The sequence below is a fragment of the Notamacropus eugenii genome, chromosome 2 (assembly GCF_028372415.1).
Source record: "Notamacropus eugenii isolate mMacEug1 chromosome 2, mMacEug1.pri_v2, whole genome shotgun sequence".
Classification (NCBI taxonomy): domain Eukaryota; kingdom Metazoa; phylum Chordata; class Mammalia; order Diprotodontia; family Macropodidae; genus Notamacropus; species Notamacropus eugenii.
In genome coordinates this window covers 43360207-43386745 of record NC_092873.1, presented here as the reverse complement: position 1 = coordinate 43386745, position 26539 = coordinate 43360207, and the positions used below count along the sequence as shown (strand labels likewise).

The following is a 26539-nucleotide window of genomic DNA, read 5'->3' as shown; positions in this document are numbered from 1 at the left end:
CTTCCTTGGAAGTGAGCCTCCAGTAACGCCTGCCTCCCCAGGCTAGGCCGGAGTGCTCTGCCGCTTCTCTAAGGCGTGGCCTGCCCTCGAAGGTCAAGGTCAAGTGCACCCAAGGGCACTCAGGCTGCAGCTGCTCTCTGCCGCCGCGGGGCGGCGCTCCGGGACGCCCCCTGGTGGCGGCGTTACGCGGCGCAGCGCAGGCCTCCCAGCCCGGGCCCGCCCCTTCGGCCTCCGTCGAGCGGCACTGGCATGGGGGAGGGGGCGGAGGGCCGGGGTGGGGGTGGGGGGGCCGAGCTAAGGCGCCAGAGCAAGATGGCGGCGCGAGTGCTGCGGAACCTGGGAGCGGCCGCGCCCCCCCGCCTGCGGCCAGCCCTCAGGTGAGCAGCGCCTGGCGGCCCGGCCTTGACCTTGAACCCCGGGCTGGGACGGGTGAGGTCTATGGCCCGGCGGCGCTCCTCCCCCGGCCCGGTGCCCCGGCCGGGGTTCAAGGTCACGAGCAGGGGCCCGAGCGCCCCTCCAGCCCCACGCGGGAGCCGGGCGGGGCCTAAGGACCCTTCCCCCTGCGGGCCACGCCAAGGGGGAGGGAGGGGGCGCGGGGCTGGGGGCCGACCGTGACCGTGGGTGCGGGAGCTGGCGGCCAGGCCCGACCCCACTATGGGCCGTGGCCGCGGGGGAGCCTGCGGGCGTCCGACTCGATCCCCGCTGACCCCCGCTCTGGCCGCTGTCGCCCTCGGGCCAGCAGGTCAGTGCCAGCCTGGGCTCTGATCCGTGACGCTGTCCTCCCCCGGACCGGGCTTCATGCTCCGGCCGCGGGCTGGACCTCCGAGTTCCCGCTGTCCACTTAGCTTTGCATCCGCTGGTTTCGAAGGGGCGAGTGACACGTAATCCTTGTGTGTAACTGACATTCGTCAGTGACATGTAACTGACCAGAGCAACTTCTGGAGAGCGCAGCGAGCGGCGTTGCGCCTCCCTCCTGGGCCGGGGAGTCCCGGACAGCGTTCTTTGTGTGTAGATATTGTCCCATCCCGTTCTTTTCAAGCATATGCTATACCAGGTACATTAAGCGCAACGCACCCAGGGAACGGTGAAACAAGAATAGAAAATAAACATGGCAGCGAAATAATGCTCACAGGTCCTTCTTGCAACTCTGAAGTGTATGCCTCTGCATTCACTTGAATGCTTCTTGGTTTCACATGCTGAAATCCGTTCTAACCTTTACCACAAGAGAATTTCTTTTTTTTTTTTTAGGGAAATGTTTGACGTTTTGCTCTGGCTCTTTGGAAAACTGCCCACCTCAAAGTGCTTATTATATATAAAGGAATTGCTAAAGATACTAAATGCTAAAGATATAAAGCAAAGAAATATTGTTTTAATTTCAGAAAAGGCAAGTAATCTAATCTAAATTCAAAAGGCAGAGAACATTGTTTATATACTGGGCTTTGAGACAATCAGTTTAGATTTTGAAATTTCTGATAAAGTTTAATAGATGCAGACAATAAAAGTTTAAGATTAGACAAAAACCTAACTTCATTTTTAAAAAGATGTGGTAGAGATTATGCTCCGGAATATTTGATTTTGGTTTTTGTGTGTGCCAGTAACAGATCCTAAATGTTTACAAGATACTCTCCTACATATATTAATCTATGAAAAATGTAATTCTGTTTATTGAACAATTTTTGCTGTTTTCAATAATGTATTTTAAGAATCACTTTTTTCTGCTAATGCCCCAAGCCCATCTTAAGAAAATGTTTTATATATTTAAAAAGTATTCTTATTTACTGTCTTTATATTTGCATATGTTTATATAGCTACATATTTCAAAACGCTGTCCCATGTAGTTTCAGACAATTGAAATTAAATAAGTCAATATAGTCTATGGATTGAGATATATAAAAGCCATTAAAATCCAGAGCAGCTTTATTTTTTTTTAATGACTGGAGATAGGAGGAAGACAAATCCAGTAAATTTATAAAAGCAACAAGTTAATCTTAAGAATAAGGAAAATACAATTTTGCATAGTAGGTGGATATGTTGTATAAGAACAGATTTGTGTAATTTGCAGGATTTTCAGTTATGAGCATGTGTATCTATCTTGTAAAACCAAGGGAGATTTGTATCCTTGAGTGTTTTCTTCCCTGTATTTCTTGGCCCTGAAGGTCACCTTCCTAATTGCTAGCTCACAGTTATTGTTAGGGCCTGTCCTCCCACGCTTTGTTCAGAACTGTCAGACTCCTTGGCTACATGGATACAGTATACAAAGTAACACTTTGCGATACTCTGTGACTAAGTTCTCATTGTCTTCATTTCCTTAAATTCAGAAGCCTACATGAAAGCCCTACAGCACAGGCCTGGGGATATTAGGATGTGATTTCTTAGGGAAAAACGAAATTCCTCCAGAATTTTTTATTTAGGCACATTTGTTGTGATTCACAAACTGATAATTGCCATGACACAGCCAGTAAGGTGAGACAATATTTGTTGAATTCATTTTACTGAGAGATGGAGAAAGAAGTTACAAATAATCTATCCAGGGATGATCCTCAGGATTCATTTGATACTCCTTTCGGGTGGAGTACAGATCACATTTCTGAGCTTGGGCTGAGAGATTGAACTTGATCTATGGGGCAGTGGGAATCCAAAAGTTTTAATGTAGGTGGTAGGATCCAACCCATGGGAAGAGTAGTCGATTTGGGCCAAGACAATGAAGATCCATCAGAGTGATAAGAAGGTGGGAGCAGGGTTTGTAGGGAATGTTCAGTGACTGGTACCACTTTGTAAGAGTGCCTACCTGGTCTCTCTGACAGGGTACATGTACCAAAGTACTGTGCCTGGCACATAGTAGGTGCTTAATAAAGGTTTATTGATTGGTTGACTGTTATAAATTCATTTGGAAGATGGAAATTATCCAATCTGTCCTGTGTGATAGTGTTTGTATCTTTAGGTTTAATTAGAGTAGAATTGACTTTAGTGAAAAGTCATTTTTGAGGTACTTTTCATTTTCTTTACACAAATTTTGCTTTGTCAAAGGTTGTTTTAGAAGGAGAAATGCATTCCTAGAATCCTGAAATAAAAACTTTTATATATGGGTGCTCTGGTAGAAAATACAGTCTGCTGAAGTCTTTCTCATTCCACTTGGACGTCACTTTGGGGAGTAAAATAGTTTCATAAACTAGTACTTGGCCTCTTCTGATTAGACAAAATAAGATGATTTGGCAAGATGGTTTGAATAACTTTTTGTAAAGTTTGATAATACTATGATAATTAATAAGATGGTTTGAATAACTTTTTATAAAGTTTGATAATACTATGATAATTAATAAGATGGCTTGAATAACTTTATAAAGTTTGATAATACTATGATAATTAATAAGATGGTTTGAATAACTTTTTATAAAGTTTGATAATACTATGATAATTAATAAGATGGCTTGAATAACTTTTTATAAAGTTTGATAATACTATGATAATTAATAAGATGGCTTGAATAACTTTTTATAAAGTTTGATAATACTATGATAATTAATAAGATGGTTTGAATAACTTTTTATAAAGTTTGATAATACTATGATAATTAATAAGATGGCTTGAATAACTTTTTATAAAGTTTGATAATACTATGATAATTAATAAGATGGCTTGAATAACTTTTTATAAAGTTTGATAATGCTATGATAATTAATAAGATGGTTTGAATAACTTTTTGTAAACTTTGATAATACTATGATAATTAATAAGATGGTTTGAATAACTTTTTGTAAACTTTGATAATACTATGATAATTAATAAGATGGCTTGAATAACTCGTGTGTATGTAAAGCACTTTGAGTTTTATAAGTTACTTATTGAAGTAAGGATTGCAAGGTTATGATTCCACATTTTACAGATGAGGAAACTGAGGCTGAGGGAGGCTAAGTGATTCTGCAAAGGTCAGATGGTTAGTAAGTCTGGGAGATGGACATTTAATAGTGTCTTCTGTGAATAATATAGTAGTTTGACGCTACTTAATTAAAAAACATATAAGCCACTGAAATTCTCATTCAACCTGCACTGACATATCTGTTCATTCCCAGGGGCCTGACAACTTCCTCCAACAGACCTCGTGAAGATAGTTGGTTAAAATCTTTATTTGTCCGGAAAGTTGACCCACGAAAAGATGCTCATTCCAATCTCCTAGCCAAAAAAGAAACAAGCAGTCTGTACAAATTACAGTGTAAGTGAGGTTTTTTACATTTTAATATTTAAATTGCCTTCCTTTGTTCATAAATTTATTATTAATTTCCTTGTTTCAGTTCACAATGTGAAGCCAGAATGCCTGGAAGCATACAACAAAATCTGGTATGTAGCCCAAACAACCCTTGGCTTGAGGGAGAGACTTGTGTGCGCCCTGCCTCCTCTGCGAGTCACTGGAGGGAAAATGGGAGCATTTCTGTTAAGCTCTGTTTAACTGAGTCCTGTGTAAGAAAGTTACTTAAAGTGAAAAGAGCAGGAGGGAAATCACCTCAGTATGATATAAAGTCCTGTCCGTTCTCTTGAAATTTACATCTCTTTGGAGAAGTGGGAGAATTGGACTGATTGACTTTTAATGAAGTTTGTATAAAACATTTTCATCTTTATGATATACAAGGGCATGTGGTAAAAGTGATTTTGTAACTCTCACCTCTCCCATGATTCAAAGAAAGTAAGGTAGTTTTGAAAAGCGTGGAAATTTCCAGTAGCCAAAACTGTTCCTGTTTTTATTGGAGTCTGTTCAGGGAAATACAACTGTAGTATAGACTTTCTTGTTCGCCCCTATACATTTTAAACAAAAACACTATTCCACAGCAAACTAGAGCGATTTACTTCTGTTTTCATTCTCATTCTTCCAGCTGATGCCCCCCCCAGACCTGAGCCTCCATTCTTGTCAGACCCTAACGGCCTATTGGACATTTCCACCAAGGTGTTTGGTCAATTTCTGAAACTCACTTTGTCCAAAACTGGACTCATTTTCTTTCCTCTGAGACAAGTTTCAGAGAAGTAAACTTGGTTTTGATGTCAGGAAAATCTTAATGATTAGACCTGTTCCAACTAGAATGGGCAGCCTTGGGGTGTAGTAGAAGACTGAGGGGGCAGTCTTCCTGCTAAACCCACTTGAGGGGCTTAAGGGATTAAGGGACTCTTTTTCAGGTATGGGTTGGGCTAGATGACTCTTTAAACCTCAGTTTCCTCATCTGTAAAATGAGGTGTTTAGACTAAACAGCCTCTGAGGTCCCTTCCAACTCCTGACCTCACAGTACTATTCTCCACTACCATCACCCCGGTCCAACTCCCAGTTGTATTAATGGCAGCACAGTCCTCCCAGTAATTTGAGCTCAGAACTTTCAGAGTTATCTTTGGGTTAAAATTCTCCTTAATCTTCAGTAATTAGGGTGTCACCAAGGACTGACTATCGAAAACTTTACTCCATGCCTTCATTGCTTCATAATCTTTCTGACTCCATCCAGCGTTTTCTTTTTGGACTAATGTTCTTAATCAGTACTAATGTGCAGACTCCAGTGTTTGGCATGGAATTTTTCTGATGAGAAATCTTCAGTGGCTCTTAATTTCCAGCTTCATCAAGGCTAAACTCTTCTGCCTAACTATCTAGTCTGGGTCCATCTTACCTGTCTCATGGACCCTTCTTCCAAAAAATGAAGTCTCCCCTCTAGTCAGGCAGATCTGCATACTCCTTTTTGACATGTAATAAGGAATGGATGACCCCACAAAGGTGCTTCTCTCTTCCTTGACAGCCATAGCACTTGGCTGAGCAGAAGGCTACTATGAACACATATCATCCCTCCAATACACACAGAGTGGTTATGAAGGTTTATGAAGAATTCCTTCTGGTCCAGTCTTATTTAGCTTTCTAATGTTGTATTAATCTTTGGAAAGCTAAAGTTTCAGAAAAGAAACAAGTCTCAGTCAACTACATTTACACATAAAAATCTTTGAATTTTTATTTTATCAGATATCTTAATAATCCTTATCAGAAATGTTAATTTTTCTCTTCTCTTTTCACCAATGTAAAACATCCTCCAAATGAGGAGTTCTGAGCCTTTTCTCTTTCATGGACCTCTTGAGCAACTTGGCTGGTGCAATGGATAGAGCACTGAACTTGGAGGCAGGAAGACTCTCCACCACTAACTAGATTTCTGACCTTGAGCATGTCACTTCACCTCTGTCTGCCTCAGTTTCCTCATCTATAAAATAAGGATAATAATTAAACCTGCTTCCCAGTGTTATTGTGAGGGTAATATTCCTTAAAGTACTCGATCAACCCCAACTCAGAATCTTGCACAAAATACAACATTATAGGAGCACAAAGGAAACCAAAGGTTAGTGAAACATTAAAAAACAAGATCAAGGACACCTGCTTCCATGGAATATGGCATCCAGAAGCTCTTTTTGACTCAGCCTCTGCAGAGACTTGTATCAGCCACGTTTTCTGACACCTTGGGCCACATCATATATTCTAAGAAGGCACATTTTAATAAGAGCCAGTGTTGTGGTTATTTATCACAGTCTTCCTTCTTCGGCCACATTCCAATCATGCATGCAGAGGCCTGTGTTTTCTCTTTCAGGGTCAGCTGCTGATCCTTTCCCTTGGCCTTTCTCTAGAAGATATCTGGCATACAGACTGAACACAATGGCCGGTCCATAAGGTCTTGCTCTCTGGTTCCCACTCCTCCCCACAGCATCTTTATCTCTATGTGTCTTGGTTTGCTACCATTCTAGAACAGGTAAAACTTACAAGTTACTGCAGGCGTCCAACATAATATGTCTAGAAGGCCGTGAGGACTCCAGACTTCCAGCCTTGGGAAGGACTGAGGAGGCCCTCCAGGCCCATTAATAGAGTCCTGTCAGGCTTAGGAACCACTAGACTCAATACAGTGTCCCAAGGTGGATTATCCCAATTCTGGAGATGAGCTTATACTCACACAGTGATAATGTGGATAATGTGTTTTTTATTTTATTTATTTAATAAATTTTTATTGGTATAAAGAATATATTTTATATGCTATATTATTATAAATTTATAAATAAATTTTATATATGGTGCTTTAAAGTTTGCAGTGAGCCTTACAAATATTATCTCATTTTATCCTCACAATAATCCTAAGAGGTAGGTGCTGTTATTCTCCCTCTGTTATAGAGAAGGAAGCTAAGGCAGAGGGAGGTAAGTGACTTGCCCAGGGTCACACAGCTATTAATATCTGAAGCAAGATTCAAACTCAGATCTTCCTGACTCTGTCCACTGTACCACCCAGCTGCTGCTAGGCAGTGTTGAACCCAAGTCTTCTAACTCCATTCTGGGTTCTCTTCATTACGTTATACTAAGTCCCATGGAGGCAGCTAAGTGGTGCAATGGATAGAGCACCAGTGCAGGAGTCAGGAGGACCTGAGTTCAAATGTCACCTCAGACACTTGACACTCACTAGCTGTGTGACCTTGGGCAGGTCACAACCCCAGTTGCGTCATCCTGGGTCATCTCCAGTCATGCTGATGAATATCTGGTCACTGGATTCACATGGCTTTGGAGGAGAAGTGAGACTGGTGACCTGCACAGCCCTCCCTCACTCAAAACAAAGTCAAGTGCAAGTCATGTCATTATTTCTCTGATGGTGTGGTCTTCTTCAACAACGAAGGACAAACACACACACACACACACACACACACACACACACACACATACACATACATATACACTAAGTCTCTACCTCCACATTGTGTCCATTTGAGTTCAGGTACATCCTACCCAGGTTAGCTTACAGGAGAGGCCACAGATCTTGCCTGTCCCCCTTTCCTTGCTCTGCAAAAGAGCATAGCCCTTCTTTTGGGGTGTTTTTAAGGGATTTTGCTAGAAAACATTACAAGGAAACATGCAGGAAGTTACAAGAATTTTTCAAAAGGGAAGAATCATAAAAGCATATATACTTACATGAGAACAAAACCTAATTCTCCCCAGGTTCTTCTTCTTTGGACTATATGACCCTTCCTCCCCTACTTATCTTAAAATTGGTCAACCTGCTGCTTTTCAGGCTGCAAGGCTAGACCAGGCTCTTGGTTTCTAGCCAGTGGATTTGACTTGGCAGAGCTTTTGGCTTTCCTAGTCCATCTGGAATCTTCTTGCCCAAACCTGTGGCCTTTGTTCCTTCCCTTCCCTTTCTCTGCCCAGACTAGTCTTACACCTGGACTTCAAGCTTTGAAGGATCTTATGGTCACCTTCATCTAGATCCTCTGCCTATGGACCCTAGGAGAGTCTCCTGGGTTGTGGACCATGGGGTCCATGGTGACTCTTCCTCCCCTAACCCTGGAAGAGTGACTTTAGTTTAGAAAGTACCTTGAACATATGTCAATACATTGAGCATCTGTGATTTCATTGGTAGAACATGGAAACCCAATCACTATCCATTTTTATAGATGAAGCTTAGAAAGATTGGGTGACTGCCCAGAGCCAGGCACACAGCTGGAAAGTGACAGAGGCAAAGCCTTTCTCTCCATCACACCAGGCTTCCTCTCATCCGGAACATGTGGCAAATAACACCAAATATCTGCATCACTGCCACCAGCAGCCTCAGTAAGGACATAGGTCTGGCATCCCTGGGATCCCAGAACATCCACCTTCTGATTGGTTCAGTCCCATAGAATTAATCAGACTAAGCTCATTAACATTCCTAACACTGAGCTTGCCCTGGCATTCAATGCTCATGGTCTGTCCTACTGACATGATTGTGGCTTCTTCAGGTTCCCCCTTGATTCAGGCCCTTGTTGCTATGCAGAGGAGCAGTGCCTGCTCAGAAGGTTCCCAAATGACTGCTCTCTCACATGGGGCTGATTCTTTTCATGATTCTTGGCTCTCACTTCCCCTCCCCCAGGTTGTCAGAGGGCCTCAGAGCTGCTTCCTGGTCCTCTCACTTTAGTTATCCACGAGTTCTCTCTTCCTTCTCTATCCTCTTTAAGCCACATTTCCCATGGTTCTTGACTTTGTCACCCACACACTTAAGCATCTATAAGCATCAACAATCACATGATCATGAGTGTTCCCTTTTCTGACCTGTGCAGCACATATTCTATCATCCCTGGGCCCCCAGCTCTGCTTCTTAGTCACAGCTCATGGATCTGAGAAAGACAACTAGTCTAGCCTAGTGATGAAGGGTCCCAGATATTCAAGGAAGGTATCCATAAATAATAGAAATGATCCAAAAATGCTCATTCTGCTGATAATTCTAACAAAATGTATAAATGTGTTTATAGTGTCTTTAATCAGTTGGCAAAACACCTAATGCAGGGCCAGACGTTACTAAGTTCTCAGTAAAATGTTGCTGGTTAATTGACTAGACCAATTGAAAACATGGAATTTATATTTCTTATTTTTTAAGTCAAGAGGTGCTGCCAAAGATTCATGAAGAAAAACACTACCCTTGTACCTTGGTGGGGACTTGGAATACATGGTATGGGGAGCAAGATCAGGCTGGTAAGGAATCTTAAGAATAATTCTTAGAACCTAGATTTAATGCTGGAATAGACTTTATCTCTTAAATCTTTATTCTAATTGCACAAGTAAATTTTCAGACATAATGCTTGGTTGCAATAAAAACTCTGAAAAATCATTGTACAAACTCATGGTTAAAGGAAATATGCTGTTTCTTCTGGTTTGGAACAATTTTTTATTGTCTTTAAATGTGTAAATTTATTTTGATAATTTGTGTGCTTAGACTGACATTTGTGTATATTTACAATTTGGTACTGTCAGCTTTGTGTGTAGAATATTTTAAAACCAACTGAGCTATTATCATGAACCTCTAAATGTACATGTATTTTTAAAAATATATTTCAGTCCACCTCTGGAGGTATGAGGGAGGCTACCCAGCCCTCAATGAGGTCATGAATAAGCTCAGAGAAAATAAGGTATGATTTTTTAAAAATGTTTGCTAATTCTAATTTTAAATAGTACTTGTTAGTCTAGATTAAGTGTCTCTTTTCTTGCATCTTTAGCAATTTCTGCTTTTCTGCTAAAAATGATTTGTGCACTTTGATTTACAGATTTTTTTCATACTGTCTGTATTAACATTAAAATGACTAAGTTCTTACGGCAAGTGTGAGTTGTAGCTTAGCAATGATAGGTTTCATTTGAAATGTTCGTATGAAGTATGTCTGCTTTAGATATCAACAAAGCAACGTAGCGATTTTGTGAATTGTTCATGGCGTGTTTTTAATCCTGGACTAGCTTCTTACCCCTCAGTGGGCATCCCGGCTGCTCCCCATCTTTCTCTGTGTGCTGCTCCCCACCCTCAGGTGTGAGCAAACTGATTGGAATACTGCTCTAATGTAGTGTTCTCCAGGTATGACCAAGGGCTCCTCCAGATTCCCCAAGATCCTTTCAGAGGGTCTACAGAGTCAAAACTTTTCATAGTAATACTAAGACATTTTCCTTTCTAATGTGATAAATATCAATAGATATGACACATAAACAAGCTCTGTGGGGAGATTAATAAGTTTTAAGAGTGTGATCTTAAGGCCAGAAAGGTTGAGAACTGTTGCTTTAATATTAGGGCATATCATCAGCACGGCAAGCTTTCTTGGTGATCCCCTAAGTGAACTCTGCTTGCATGGATTGTCAAATACTGATGAGTTTCTTCCCCCGAAGTTTAGGTGTGACTTGTTGGGGAAAATTGAATTTAGTGAGTGTAACCTGGAGGGGTTGCAGAGAGTTTGTGTTGTTAATGGGTACTTATATATACACATATAACTTAAAAATTTCATGTCAACTTTCTTTCAAAGGAATTTGTGGCCTTCCGTAAGGAACGAGGCAACATGCTACTTTCTCGAAAGAACCAGCTGCTGTTGGAGTTCAGCTTCTGGAATGAACCAGTCCCCAGATCAGGGCCTAATATATATGAACTCAGGTCTTACCAACTCAGAGTAAGTACAAAAGTGAGCGACACTTGACGACTCATTTCTCCTTGGAAATCACAGCAGGGTCTTCTGACGGTGATGTGAGCCAGAGTGGGGGAGGGGAGGAAAGCAGAAGCCTGGCTTTGAGGCACCTGGCATCCAAAGCTCTCTAGACCTGCTCCCTCGGTTTCTTCAGCACTCCTTGCTGGACTTTCCTTTGGTTCCCTCTATCCCCTCCTCACTTCTCCCTCATTGTTTTACTGTTCACTGTTTGTGAATCACGTACTGTCCGTTCTTTAGCATGTCTGCTGAGAGCATTGCTGAGCTATTTCATCTGAATCACGCGTTATAGCTCTTATTGCAGTGGGATCAGAGGATCTAAATATAAATCAGGTGACCAGTTTATAGCAGCCTCAGCGTAAAAGCCCTGGAATGCCATCAGACTGGGAAGTACGTTTACCCAAATGTTGCCATACTGAGGCCCAAGGAAAGCTCAAATAGAGATCACATGGATTGCTACTATTTGTGACCGTGTCAATTGGATCTTAATAGGTCTTGGTTTCAAATGATACTTCTTTTTACTAGAAACCTAGAACACACTCCTAGTCCTTCCTTCCCAAATATGAAAAAAATTGAATTTCTTGTTGAATCTGTAATAATCTTATTTTGTGTCTGTGAAGAGACAATAGAAGTAGAACACGTCTCAGTAACTTTGTGTGTGTGTGTGTGAGTGTGTGTGTGGTATGTGTGAGTGTGTGTGTGTACACAAACAGATATTTGCTTAAAGCAAATATCCTTAAGTTTTTACTGTCTATACTTGTTGCCTTGAATTAAGCCACAGATGGCCATTCTAAGTAAGGGAAATACGAATAAAGTGGATAGTAGTTATTAGAAATCAAGTTTGTCTTTTTTTAAGTAAGCTATGAATGTGTTGACCTCACTGTATTTTTCATTGTAATGCTTCCCCAGTCAAAGAACCAACATTCCAAAAACAAAATGTTTTCTTTCAGCCAGGAACAATGATTGAATGGGGCAATTATTGGTAAGTTTACGGCAGCATGGTGAGTTTCTTAATCTTACTAACGGATTGTGTTGGGCCATCCTTTCATCTCTCTGTATCAGAGTTTGGGATCTTTGGTGTCAGAGTTTGACACTAGTTTAGGAATTCTTTTTGCATTTTCACAGACCTCATCTTTCCTAAAATATTGCTTCTGTTCACAAATATTTTTTCTCACTTATATGGCTACTACCCTTGTTTGTCTTTTTAGATTGAGTAGCAAAGAACCAATTTCTTTACCAAGTTAGGTGGTGTTATACCTCAGCAGGCAAGAATATAATTCAAAGTTTTGCTGACCAAAATTATCTACCAAAAACAAGATGAAGTTCCCTTCAAGGCAAATATAAGGTACAATATTTTAAGGATTAAGCAAAATTAATTTCAATAAATTCAAGATAGGAAATGACTGACTAGGCATAAGTGGGACTGTAAAAGATCTTAAGGTCAGAGTGGACCCTGAGCTAAAGGTCTGTAGTAAGAACAGTGCAATCATTGTCATTATAAACATGACATAGGACAGTTTATTGGGAAGCCCTTCTCAAGGAGCGTCAGGGTCATTCGGAGAGGGATGGAAGGGACTGAGTAGATACAAAAATGAGTGATGGCTTAAGAAAAGATGAAGGGAATTGAACGTATGTAAAGGAAAGGAAGCTTGCTCAAGTCTTCTGATCCAGGAGGCGTTAGGACCTTTGCCTCACTTTGGAGAATTAAATGTGTCAGTAGAAACAAAGGGCTGAGTCAGATCCTGTTTTCCCATTACCTTCATTGTGACTCTATTTCCATCTCATCTTGGGCTGGCAGCAACTCCTCATCTTCCTTCTTCCTTCTTTCTAGTAAAGAAGGAAGGAAACAAAGGAAAACAAAACCAACAAGGAAACAAGTATAGAAACAGCACTGGCCATTTAAAACACACTTAATGTGAATCTTTTTACAATGTAAATAATCATCCTCAACTGTATCTGCTTTACATGTTAGATTTTAATGCATTTTATACATATATATATATATTTTTAAGATGGAGTCAACTGTACAAGAAAACCCCAACTACCATTTTGAGGCTAGGACAGAGACAGGAAATTATCTTAAAGTTGCTGTGGAGGAATCTAGGTTTAGAAATAAAGAACTTCAGTGCTGGGATGATTAAATGCTATTGATGCCTTAAAGAAAGGTTACGGAATTTCCATTTGAGGATCTTTCCTTTTCATCTAGTTCAAGACATTTCTTACTTACTGTTGCCTGGGCAAAGGAACCTGACTAATCAGTTTACATTCCTACCAGCCGTTGGTTCTGGCAACATTCAGTATAAAATTTCTGATACTTTCCAGGCCAGTTGTTTTCTGAATCTTTAGGATGTAAAGAATTTTTGGGATAGAAAATGAGTGGAGAAGTGTCAGTTACAAAGGTATTTCGCCCAAAATAGTTTTCAAGAGCTATGAAAATGTAGTTGCTAATTTAACTCAAGATTATTTCTTATGTACTGTCTTTTGGAAGTTAAATATCAGTTTAGTTGCATTTACTTTGGCGTAAGGATTGTGAGTATATGCATATGAATGTTTGCCTTTATAAAATGTTATTTTTTTTAATTTGGAAATGCTGTTTCCATAAGCTTAGCTGCTGATATGTTAACTTACTCTTTTACAGATTCTGCTGTGAATTGTACCTATAATTCAACTCACTTAATCTTTTATAAAGGCCACCACATTGGTTTCTAGTGACTTTTTTTAAAACTGAGCCACCAAAGACTAAACAATGCAAGTCAGAACATTTGATTTGTTGACCAGGAACATATATGCATAGAAGTTACTCAACTGGCTATTGTATACTAATGTTTTGCTAACAAATATGATTATTTCGTCAGTCCTAGAACAGATTCAGTTACTAAGTAAATTTTATAAATTCCTGATTTAAAGATTATTAATATAGAAATCAAATATATATGTGAAATGTTTTTTTCTTCCAACTACAATATCTTAGCAATAAGACTTTTCTTTCCAAAAGGAAATGAACTTTAAGAGGTAGTTCAGCATTTGATTTGTCTCTTGACAAATAGGTTTAAGGTGGTGACTCCTTCATTACGTCCTTCTGGGTTTTGTCAGGCTCAGCTAAGTGTAAGTTTTTTTTACCTACCTTAAATAAATGAGTAGAATTTAAAATTAAATAAGAATGAATGTTTATTACTTAAAATGAAAGATAGAATACACTCTGCATGTTAAAATAATTTGTTTAATTTCATTAATTTGCCAATCAGAATTACCACTTTTGATTGACAGAAAATCAATCACTTAAAAATTCTAAATTTGACATTAGTTGTAATACTCTTCTAAAAACCTGATTTGGGAGAGAGAGACATGTATGTTAGGAACATTTTCTTTTTTTAGGAACTCAAAGCTCATCATATAAGAGAGCAGTTATACTTTGACAGGTAATAGTCACATGTCTCATATTACTTGGAAGTAAGTCTTAGATTACAAAAACTCATCAGAAAATTCTTAAACTCAATTCTCCTGCCAATGCAGGTGACAGCAGTAGGTATGGCAATGCTGTTTGCAAGAGACAACAGTGCCTAGGAAAGTGATCCCTTGCAGGCTAGAGAAGGTACATCTTCCTATTTTACCATCATTACAATATTTGTCGACAATGTGGGGATTGGCAGTGATTAGCACTGTTTTTAATACAATTGTTACGTGATTTGGAGGAGTTTCCATCTACTCCCCTTTTTTCTCGTGTAATCTAGTAAATCGAAATTATTTTCTCTTTTAGGGCTCGTGCAATTCGTTTTAGGCAGGACAATAATGAAGCAGTTGGAGGGTTTTTCTCTCAGATTGGGCAGTTATATATGGTACATCATCTTTGGGGTAAGAACCTTTTTCTTCTCTTAGTAAACCCAGATTCACTGGGATGTATGGTAAGGGTTCATTCCCATATGAACATGATGGTACATGGGGGTATAGGGAAGCCTTTACTGGCTACTCTCCTTCAACCAGTCTACTTGCAACGGATGGGAGTCAAGAAGTCTGGGGGTTCAAGAAGACCCCAAGATGCAAAGTTAACAGCAAAGGGCCATTGGGGTCAGTGGGCAGAAGCCCCACCAATGAAGTGAGCTCCGTGACTGATTGGCAGCCAAAGAGAGAGAACAAGGAAAACTGTAATAGATGGGAGAGAGAATGAAGTCCCTAAAAAATGGTGGCCAATTTAAGAGAGGGTGATGATGGGAAGAAGATGGAGGATGCGAAACAGAAGCAAATCTAGATCAGTGAATCAGCAAGCAAGGTTATTGTAAATATCCCATTCCTGGGCCTTGCCAACTGACCAAGGCATTAAAATATGTTGGTTAGTGAACTAGGTAATACATACCATGCTACCCCAGACCCTCAGCAAGTACTGTTCTAGAATGAGAACCAAGGCATAGTTTGACTTTTTCTTAGTAATTCAAGGACATTATGAGCTTTAGTGGGCCTGTGATTTGCTGAGGATGCAGTGGAGCTACCTGAAGCATGGCAAGGAAAGGATACTGAGCCTATCGGTGAGAGCCTGCTTGTATGGCTACAAGTTGAATTTGTTATATACATTAACAAGAAAGGCAAGTTATATGTGGTAGAAACTTGCAATTTCACATAGGGTCACCGTCTTTGATTTTTCTGCTGTTTGTATGGAAATGCCCATTTTGTTTGGTGTTTGTTGAGTACTGAATAAAAATAAACGAATATTTTTTTAAAATCTTGCTTTTATGAAAAAAAATCCCTAAATATCAGCTTACATTTTGCTTCTTTTCCCCCTTCTCATAAAGGTTGAGTGGAACATGTGCAGAAATATGACCTGTGGCAGCCAGTTAGGGAAAATTACTTTTCTGCAGAATCAAATAATAAATCAAAGGTTAACGTGACCTTGCTCCACATAGCTTTATTGATGCACAGAAAGTCTTCCCTGGACCCATCAGTGCTATGCCAAACACCATCTGTAATTTCTCCATCACTAACTAAAGTACTCCACCTATGTGCGTGGGCTTGCCCTCATCCATCTCCTACTGAGTTTGTTCTTTGGGGATGAAAGAGAGGCATGTGTCAGCATGGCAAGGAATCATGCCAGGGCATCTGGAGCAAGATTGATAAAGCTATAATCGGAAGGTGACACTTCCGCTGATGGATCAGCTGAGTGCATTTTTCTCTAACTCCTCCTTCATATTTGACTTTTTTAAAAATTCCAGATGTAATCAGCTTTAACAAGTGCCTCATTAGGTCTGTAATGCTTGAAAGTCTTTTGAAATACTTTCACATAGTGGATTGATTCTCATGAAATCTCTCTTGAATGTTATTTCATATTCTCAGTGGTTTTATCAATGAGGTAACATCAGTTGGAAGGAAGATGGTAAAACATGTGTCCCTATACTAACCCTTCCTTCTCAGAGAGAACCATAGTTGTTAAGCAGTCAAATAGCCTTGTTTTTTCTCAAATTAACCTATAGTTTTGAAATAATCTTTTGCTGAAAGTACAAAAGGATTATAACATTAGTTCAAAAAATGGTCTCTGTCTGGTCATGTTTCGCCTTGTCCTCCATTAAGCAATAGGTAAGTAAATGTGTGACACCTTTGAAGGCTCTAGAGTGATGAAATTTGTCCAGCGTGAGGGGCTTTTCCCTGCAGCAGTAACATGTGAAAGAAGAGTTTATCTTATCCAACTTTATTTTGCTTAAACCCTGAGGGGGCTTAAACTCAGCACAGCCTTCCCTGGTACAAGTTGGCAATACCTGAAAATCTCCATGGACCTGTTGGCTATTTATCCATAAGGTGCCTGTTTCCACTGCTGCAGATCCACACCTTCTCGTCTTGTAGACGCTTGCCTCTCTGCTTCCCTAATTCCTTCATGGAAGTCTACCCAATATACTGGAGGCCTCCCTTGAGGTCTGGTAACATCCCGTGAAGAACATTTGTAAGGTTCTGGCCATTCATTGATTATCAAATTAATTATTCAGTATTGCCAAAGTCAGCAGCTTTCAGAAACATGAGAAGATTGTTCAGGGGATACAGTGCTCATTAAGGAATTGTCTCCCAAAGTCACAATATTCTGCTCTGTCTTGATCAGCTGTTTTGCACCTACTGTGTTAATGGCCTTGTACATTATCTTGGCCAGGACTAAAGCTTGCTGCTTAGTCCATTGCCTTTGCCGATAAAAATCTCATGCCTTTTCAAGGAGCTTTGGGCCTGAGGCCTTCAGGGAGAACCCTCCTGCCAAACAATAGCTTCTCTGATTGAGGTGATTACATCATGTGGGACTGATTCCTAACTAGATGATTCAATATCTGCAGAGAATTTCAGAACTAATCTCTCACTTCTCCACCTGCCTGTCGGGTGCAGCGCCTTCCCTCATCAATTCTGCTTTTGGAACATGACTTCTTGAAGATAGAGACATATTTTTGCCTTTCTTTGAATCCCCATTACTTAGCATAGTACCTGGCACATAGTAGTCACCTAAAAATGTTTGTTGATTGATTGATTGATTGGGTGAAGATTGGAATCTGTGCCTCCCATGCTGCCACAGTATTGGGCACCACAACTTGCCTTGCCTCTCAAGCTTCTCTGAGGTGCCAGTGGTGACACGGGCAATGCCCTTGAGGCCTTCATAGTTCAGACTAGGGAGCTCTTTTCTGACCTGGACAGTGGAGATGTCCCATTCTCTGTCCCAAGCAGGTGTGGCCTGTGCCTTCCTAGGGGGTCCTTCTTGCTGGCTTCTGAAGAACTTATTCAACACTCCTCACACTCTGTTTTAAAGGGAAAAGAGAATGATGGATTCAGAGCCATCCAGAAGCGTAGAAAATCCGGAAGGCTCTTCTATACTCAGCCTAAGTTTGATTGTGCACATAAGTCACATGTTGGCATTTCCCATTTTGCCGTTGATTTTATAATGATCAGATCCCATTCTCTGATGACATTCTTTCGCCTTTCAACAATGTTTCAAGTACGATATCTGTGCTCTCTTGCTCTACTTTATTTATGGCTGATTTTTAAATTCCTTTTAAAGTCAAATCAACAAATGTGCCAGGTGCTGAACTAATGGATGGCATTACCAACAATGGCCAAAATTGGTCCCATCCCCCAGGAGCCTGTCTCCAATATGGAAGAAGTGAGCTTGGCATCCAAACCACCTTCTCCTTCCCTTGGGAGAGCAGGGCATTATAATCTGCTGAACAACTGATGAGTTTCTAATAGAACTACCAGTTGTATTTTACCGTGTTATCCTGTAACTGTCGTTATAAATAATAATATTTCACATTTCTGAAAGCTATTGCAAACAAATCTCTAGTTCTATTCCAAATATAATCACTCTACCTGTGAAGCTTTTGAAGGTGGCCCCCTCTCTACTAGACCAGGGGTTGGGAAACCTGCAGCCTCAAGGCCACATGTGGCCTTCTAAGTCCGTGGATTCAGTCTTTTGACTGAGTCCAAGTTTTACAAAACAAATCCTTTCATTATGGGGTTTGTTCTGTGAAGTTTGGATTCAGTCAAACAGTTGCATGAAAGGAAAAGAAGGTCACATGTAGCCTCCAGACCTCAGGTTCCCCTTTCCTGTACAAAACTATAAATTCGTTAAGGTCAGGAACAATGATGCCTCATTCATCCTTGTATCTCCCGCAATGCCTTGCCATGAGCACAGCAGGCACATTGTCACACACCGTAAGACAATGAGTGCATGTTGGGTAAGCAACATGAAGGGATGATGCAAACTCTCACTATAAGGCACTCCACGCAAACCGAATTCCCCAGCAATCCCTTAATCTTTTTATCACTTAACCAAAACGGCAAACAAGGTGAAATCAATTCTGAAGGTCATGGTGGTGAAATGTAGGGCATTTCCACGGTTTTAAAGCTGACTCCCATGTGTTTGTTTTCAAGCTTACAAAGATCTGCAGTCCAGGGAAGACACCCGGAACGCAGCATGGCATAAACACGGCTGGGAGGAATTGGTGTATTATACAGGTAAAAGCTGCACGCATGCTGCATGTGGGGTGGGGCCTTGGGCAATGGCAGCTCTGGTTCAGAGGCATTCTTTCAAAACTCCAAATTGGCCAACAGTTTTACAACTGGCTTAGGGTGTCAGCATTTTTATCTTTTGATATCTTCTCTGAAAAGGCAGAAGATTAAATAAAGCACCTACCTCCTGCTTGCACTTAGTCTACCTTAAGAATCAATTTTTTAGAACATGCCTCATTGTTGTACCAATTGAAAAACATATTTTGAAAATTAACTTAAGTAGGGTAATTGATTCATTGAATCTGGTGAAACTGTATTCACTTGTTTTAAAGAGAAAACAACTTAAATAAATATAATGCAATTGGATAAGATGTCAGACTCTCTTGAACAATCATTATTAGGAATAATTATCTAATGGCATTATAGAAGATTGTACAACATTGCTAACCTAGAGCTGGCACATTCATATTTTTCACCATTAAGAAAATAAAAGAGAAAGCCCTTCTGACCATCTTGTATTTCCCAGAAGAGCAAATGGGTCCGTTGCTGAGTATTTTTAATAAAAGCTGAATACATGGCTCCATAATTAGATATGTTTGCTTTTTTTTTCCTTCTTTACAATTTAGAGCAGTGAAGTATATTTTGGTAATTATGAAACCTACATGTACAAGATGTTTGTTCATGTCTCTGTGGCACACACACAATACAAATATAATATGCAGATATACCCTGGGATTGCTTTGTTGTTTTATGTAACGTACCTTAGTTTGAAGAAGAGTTTAATGACAAAGATCTCCCTACCTCCCCTCCCCCCACCTAACTATGGTGGTTCTTATTTCCGGCATGTCAATGTGGAGCCTCAGCCAGGATCTCCTTTGTTAGACATTTGTAGGACACTCAAATGCATCCTTGGCAGGAGCACTGGCTCCAAACTGACTAGACAACTTGCCTGTGACACTTCTTACCTGGATGACCTTGAATTTCCCTGAGCCTCAATTTCCTCTTCTATGAAATGGGGTGTACAAAATGACTCCTGAGGCCTCTTTCAGCTCCAGACTCCTAATCCTAGGCAGTCATTCTGCAGACTACAACATTCCTTCCTGTTTCAAGGCAACATGATAATAACATTAGCTAACATGTGTATGGGACTTTAATGTTTACGAAGCACCTGACACATGTTATCTCATCTGATCTCACAGCAGCCTTGGGAGGTAAGTGCTCTTATTCTCCCCATTTTACGGATGAGGCAGCTGAGGCAGGCAGAGGGGATGTGACTCCCCCAAGGTCACACAACTAGTAAGTGTCTGAGGCCAGATTTCAACTCGGGTCTTCTTGACCCTACTCATTATGCCTCTTAGAATATTCTGGATAGCATTGTTTGTTTATTTACAGTTTCTATTTGTACATAAAACTCCACATTATAATATGTTTGAGATAGGACAAAGCATGACTGGGAGAGAATGAGCATGTTCTATCACTAAGATCAACGCAAACCTGCCTTGACCTGCGTTTCTGCTCTCTTTTTAGTGCCCCTAATTCAGGAAATGGAGTCAAGAATCATGATACCCCTGAAGATTTCACCCCTCAAGTAAAAGTTGGAATTGTCATGTGCCTACATAGATTTAAGTGACAAGTATTTGTCTTAAATTAATTTTATGGTATACATTGTATATCATGGTCAGAAAGAAACATTGAAATATAAAACTGCTGTATGTGGCTTATTAGAAAGACCTCTTTTCTTTAGACTCTAAATGTTCATATGAAAGTTAATTATGAAAGAAAAAAGAAAATTGGTTCCTTCTAACAGTGCTCAGTGGTCTTTTGTGAAATATCACTGTTTTGATCTGATGTACCTTACCCAAGCCCAGTGGGGAAAAGAGGAAACAGACTACAATTTGAATCATTTCCTAATAGGAACTCAATCATGAAACCAATTTATTGATATTTATTTATGATAAGCAAATCTACTGAAGAGTTACAGGGTTCAGATTAATTTCCTTCCTGTTTCAGGAAGAGCTCTGGACGGTGCTCATTCACGCCTAATTCTAGTATGGTTACTCCAGCAGTTTTTCTGACCATTGAACTAGAAACAAACCATGAACGTGTGTACCCAGGAGTTGAAAATGTTTTAATTTATTCTCCTCTGTAATCAGTTGTGAATTCTAGGAGACTGTGACATGGCCAGTCTGGTAGTGGCTGATATGTACACCTGTGTAAGAATTCAGTTTTGATAAAGCGTTACAATGATGTCTATATGAAAAAAAAATCACTGCATTCAGCCTGTTCTTTGAACCACATGGTCTCTAGTTTTGAAATAAACACCTTAAAGAGCACTGATTTTTTTTAAAAAATATTTTTCTATAATGAAACACAGCACTAGGAAAAGAGGTTTTATTTTATAAGCAATCACATGTGACCTCAGACACGTTTTCTGAGTCCATATTTTAATAAGCATACAGCAGATATTTCTGAGGCCATGTGAAGGTGGTGCATGTTGGGATGTGAAGACTGGCATACAGCAGAGCGCTCTGTCCAGTTCTGTCCGATTTTATTTTTGAATGTAGTGTACCAGTTTTGTTCGTGTCTGTGATAATGTGGAAGTCCTATTGAAATGAACATTTTGTCTGACCCAAAGTTTAAAAATTGCTGTGTGAAATACAGTGTATACGAATCTCTTCCCCAATGTCTCACTTGTACATGTCAAGGGTTTTCTGCAAGAGCATATAAAGTCAATAAAATCCTTTTAATTTTCACCTGCTGCTGGCATCATTATTGCAGCCCTTTTGCGTGTTTGTGTAGTGTCGAATGAGTTTCTTCACCAAACAATTGAGCCTGTTTTTCCAGTGTACCTACCTCCAAAAGAACCTCAGGCATTGTGTAATTTAAAAAGCACTGGGCAGGTCCCTTCCCAATGTCTCCTTTTGGGTTTTTAATGGTGCTAGATCAGAGATGGGGAACCTACGGCCTTGAGGCTACATGTGGCTCTTTAGGTCCTCAAGTGCAGCCCTTTGATTGAATCCAAACTTCAGAGAACAACTCTCCTTAATACAGGAATTTGTTTTGTAAAACTTGGATTCAATCAAAAGGCCACAGGTCCCCCGCCCCTGCACTAAATAACACCAGCTTCTCTTAACTTCACAGAAAACAACCAAAAGGAGGGCACGGTAGAATTCTCTGATGTTTCTGCCGTATAGATATCAGTCTTTTTCCTCAATAAAATCTTACATAAAAAAGGTTTTGTGCTTCTGAATCCAACAAACACTCAAAAACATGAATATTTCCATAGGAAAAGAAAACAATTAGAAAAAAGTAAGATTATATATGAAATCACAAATCTCATCACTCGTAGCTTGTTGTTGTTTTAAAAGAATGTACTTAATTCAGCATGTGAATTCCAAAGCTGTCTCACTTGCCTATGTGACCTCTGAACCTCCTAATCTCTGTGGCACCTTTTAAAAAATGCTTCATTAACTCTCTTATCTGTCTTTTTGCCATTGTTATCACCACTGTCTTTTTCCTCCTTTTCCACCCTCCACCTCCCAGAATCCACTCTTCCTTTGTAGCACATTAGCATAGTCAGGCAAAACAAATCCACATTGGCAGTATCTGAAAATATATGTCTCATTCTGACCCTTGAATTCAGCACCTCTCTGCCAAGAGGTGGGAAATGTAATGTTTCATCATTACTTTGACATGTCCTTGCATTGACCAGGCTTCTTAAGCCTTTCAAAGCTGTTTTTCTTTGCGGTGTTGTAGCTGAGTTCTTTGAATCTCCTGTTTCATCATTTCTTACAGTACAGTAATAGGCAGTTAGATGGCAAAGTGGATAGTATTCGACCTGCAGTCAGGAAGACTCATTTTCCTGAATTCAAATCCGGCCTGGGACACTAGTTGTGAGACCCTGGGCAAGTCACTTCAACCTGCTTGCCTCAGTTTCCTCCTCTGTCAAAGGAGCTGGCAAAGGAAATGGCAAACCACTCCAGTATCTCTGCCAAGAGAACCCCAAATGGGGGCACGGAGAGTTGGACACAAGTGGACAACATTGAAATAATATTACATGGGATTTACATCCCATAATTTGTGCAGTCACTCCCCCAGTTTCCATGTCTTCCCCATCACAAAAAGTGCTTTCATGAACATTTTGGTATGTATAGGTCTCTTTCCTCTTGTTTTTAACTCTCTAAGATATAATGTTAGCATTGATATTGTTGGGTCAAAAGATATGTACAGTTTAGTGACTTTTTGAGTATAGTTCCAAATTACTTTCTGGAATGGTTGGACCAATTGTACATACACCAACAACCATTACCATGCTTGTCTTCCTGCAGCCCCTCCAACAACAATTATTTTCCTTTATTATCTTTTGACAATCTGATGGATGTAAAGTGGAACCTCAGAGTTGTCTTACTTTGTATTTGCCCTATTATTAGTGATTTAGGGCATTCATTTTTCATATGATTGTTGATAACACTCTTTTTGAGAGCTGCCTCTATCCTTTGACCATTTATCTTCTGGGGAATGGCTCTTGTTCTTATATTTTTGAATTAATTCCTACATATCTTGTTTGTCAGACTTTTTTCAGAGAAATTTGCTGCAGAGACTTCCCCCATCAATTCCCTTCTCATTTTAGCTTCACTGTTTTTAGTTGTGAAAAATCTTTTCAGTTTTATGTAATCAAAATTATCCATTTTTATCTCCTTTGATTTTTTCTGTCCCTTCAATAATTAAGAAAGAATTCTTCCCCTATTCATAGTAAAAATAATCAGATTGATTCTATCTTTTAAAAATTGTCCTGTTACTGTGTAAGTCATGGTTCTTTATCTCTGAACTTAGTTCAGAAATTCTGTTGGCCTGGAATGAATTAAATTTAGAAATTCAGTTCTGCTAATGACTATTCTCTCAAGAAAATTGGCTATCCTTGGGGGATATAAATGAACACCAGAGAGTCTGGTTTAGCATCTTTACACCACCAAGCTATCCTTCAAGGATATCTGACTTGCTCTCCAAAGCACTCTCCCTAATCTTGCAGGTGGACTTAAATAATGAACATTTCTTAGTCACAGGAGGAAAGGAGAGGGTTGTTGCTAGCCACTCATTCCCAATTTCCAACCAATCATATTGCCTTCCACACCTCAGCATTATAATTGATTTTGCCACTTATGATGTAATATTGATTTTGCCACTTATGATGTTGATCTTTATTAACCAATCAGAACTTCTTCCCCACCTACAAGGCTTTGTCTTTTGTTCTGTAGTACCGAAGACTAGAAAATTGAATTGTCCCCCTCATTCAGAGTGTTAGCACTGCTGAGAAAGCTGAGAGCCTATTTACTGGTAAATTTACTCTTTACTAATAAGTTGATCATTCTCAGAACTTTGTGCCTCAGTCTACCTTAATTTTAATTGCTACATAGTTGTGAAAACTATTTCCTGCTCCTCTAATTTATTATGTAACTTTTTTTTATCTCTGTCATAAATGTATTGGGAGCTTATCATGATATGAGATGATAACCTAAACCTAATTTCTGTCAAAATGCTGCAGTTTTCACAACAGATTTAATGAAAGAGTGAGCCTTTTTTTCATTAGTTAGGGTTTTGAATTTCATCCAATCAACCCTACATGCACTACTGTGTTCACTTACTTCTAGATTTTTTATTCCTAATCTTTCTCCCCCTGGTTAACTTTTCAATTTCTTTAAAAAAAAAAAAAAGTAGTTTTGATAATTACTATCTTGTAGTATGGTTTGGGCTGGTACTGCTAAACTCCCTTCCATTCCGCTTGTTTTCATTATTTCCCTTGAAATTCTTGATTTTTTTGTTCCTCTAGATGAACTGTTATTTTATTCTAGCTATATAGAATAAGTAAGTTAATTACTTCTGAAACAGTAAATGAATTTAGAAAGTTTTATTATATTGGTATGACCCAACCATGAGCAATTATTATCTCTTCAATTACTTAGGTCTCTATTTCTGTAAAGAATATTCTGTAGTTATATAATATTTTTTATCTTGGTAGATGAACTCCCAAGTATATTTTATAGTTATTTTGCATGGAATTTGTCTTCCTCTCTCTTCCTTTTGGATTTTGTTGGTCATACAGAAAAGTGGATGTTTGTGTGAATTTATTTTATATTCCTCTGCATTGCTAAAAATACTGTCTCAATTAATTTTAGTTGAATCTGAAGAGATTGCTAAGTAGACCATCCTGTCTGTGAAAAGCAATTATTTCTATTTATCTTTTGCTTATGCTTATTCCCCTCTAATTTCTTTTTCTATCTTATTGCTACACCTACCATTTCTTTTGTCTTTTTTTCAAAGGAAAGACACTTAACAAATGGCATAGTAAGAAAAATGCAACAAAATAATTGTGCATAAACCCCACAATGGGAAGGATGGACATACATAGAGAACACCCTTGGAGAAGCACAAATGGAGGAAACATGGAGCCAAGGTACCTGTGTAGGAAGGAGGCAGAAGGAACATCTCACATCCCTGCTGAAGGGCTTCATTTTCTTTTTCTGAAGTTGTAATTTAGGTTGTCCATTTGTTCTGTTAATCTGGGTAGTTTATATTTTTACAAATATTCATCCAATTCCCTTAAGTTATCAATTTTGTTGGCACATAGATAAAATAGTCTCTAATTTCTGATTTCTTAATGGATTTTGCTTTTTTCCTCTTTTATTTTGATCATTTGACTTTCTTCTCTTTTTAATAAAAGTAGCTAGTGATTTTAACAATTTTTTAAAAAATAGCTCCTACTTTTATTTATCTATTCAGAGGGCATTTTTTTTTTGCTCTCAAGATTCAATTTTAATCTCCTTTGATTTTTCAGTATTTATATCTTTGTGGTTTAGTTGGAGCTTTTTAAATTTATTTCTCTTCTGATATTTTTAGTTGCATGTCCAGTTCACTGACCTCTTCTTTCTCCTGTTGATGAAAATGTTTAATGACGTTAGTTTTCCCCGAAGGATTGCCTTGCCTACATCCCAAAAGTTTTGGTATGTCATTTCACTATTGTCATTTCATTTGATGAAATTATCTATTATTTCTATGTTCTTTTCTTTGACCTACCAATCCTTTAAGAATAAATTATTAATTCTCCTTGAAAATTTGAATTCTTTCTTCAAAGATCCTCTATTAATTATGAGTTTATTACACTGTGATCAATAAAGGATGTATTTAATAGCTCTGTTTGTTTGTAAAGTTTTTATATCCTCACACATTGACAATTTTTGTAATGATGCCATAAACAGTTGAGAAATATTTGTTTATTTCCACTGCATAATCTCCAGGATCTAGCGCATCTAATTTCTGTTTGTGTTCCTAACTTCTTTATTTCCATTTTTGCTAGTTTTGATTGCATTTGAGGGCACACTTTGGTCCCCCTAACCATATCATTTTTACTGATATCTTGTCTGGGATCACGTTTATTACTCTGGCTTTGGGTTTTTTTAGTTTACCTGAATCATAATACATTTTGCTCAAGCCCCACATTGTCTTGTGAATCTTACTAAGAGTGATTCTTGTAAACAACACATTACTGGAGTCTGCTTTCTAATCAAGTCTCTGGTCCTCTTCCATTTTATGGGTAAGTTCTTGTCCTTTA

The 26539-nt window shown here is 39.2% G+C and overlaps 1 protein-coding gene across 2 annotated transcripts; it reads left to right on the top strand.

The window, feature by feature from the left end:
- The first annotated feature begins 239 nt into the window (after positions 1 to 239).
- On the top strand, positions 240 to 21686 carry NIPSNAP2 (nipsnap homolog 2). Of its 2 annotated transcripts, none has more exons than XM_072640109.1 (10): positions 240 to 377; positions 4071 to 4210; positions 4290 to 4335; positions 9396 to 9490; positions 9854 to 9924; positions 10798 to 10938; positions 11922 to 11953; positions 14729 to 14823; positions 18856 to 18939; positions 20461 to 21686. In XM_072640109.1, exons 1-10 carry the CDS (start codon positions 250 to 252, stop codon positions 20523 to 20525), a joined length of 897 nt encoding a protein of 298 aa, XP_072496210.1. In that variant the 5' UTR covers positions 240 to 249; the 3' UTR covers positions 20526 to 21686. The 2 variants fall into 2 exon arrangements, with proteins under 2 accessions (XP_072496210.1, XP_072496211.1); XM_072640110.1 differs by lacking the exon at positions 240 to 377 and adding an exon at positions 2432 to 2463.
- Positions 21687 to 26539: the final 4853 nt, after the last annotated feature.

Coding starts and splice junctions, on each gene's coding strand:
- NIPSNAP2 (XM_072640109.1), top strand. CDS start 250: ATGGGGGAGGGGGCGGAGGGCCGGGGTGGGGGTGGGGGGGCCGAGCTA. Junction 4,211..4,289: donor CAGTCTGTACAAATTACAGT/GTAAGTGAGGTT, acceptor TCCTTGTTTCAG/TTCACAATGTGAAGCCAGAA. Junction 9,491..9,853: donor TGGGGAGCAAGATCAGGCTG/GTAAGGAATCTT, acceptor AATATATTTCAG/TCCACCTCTGGAGGTATGAG.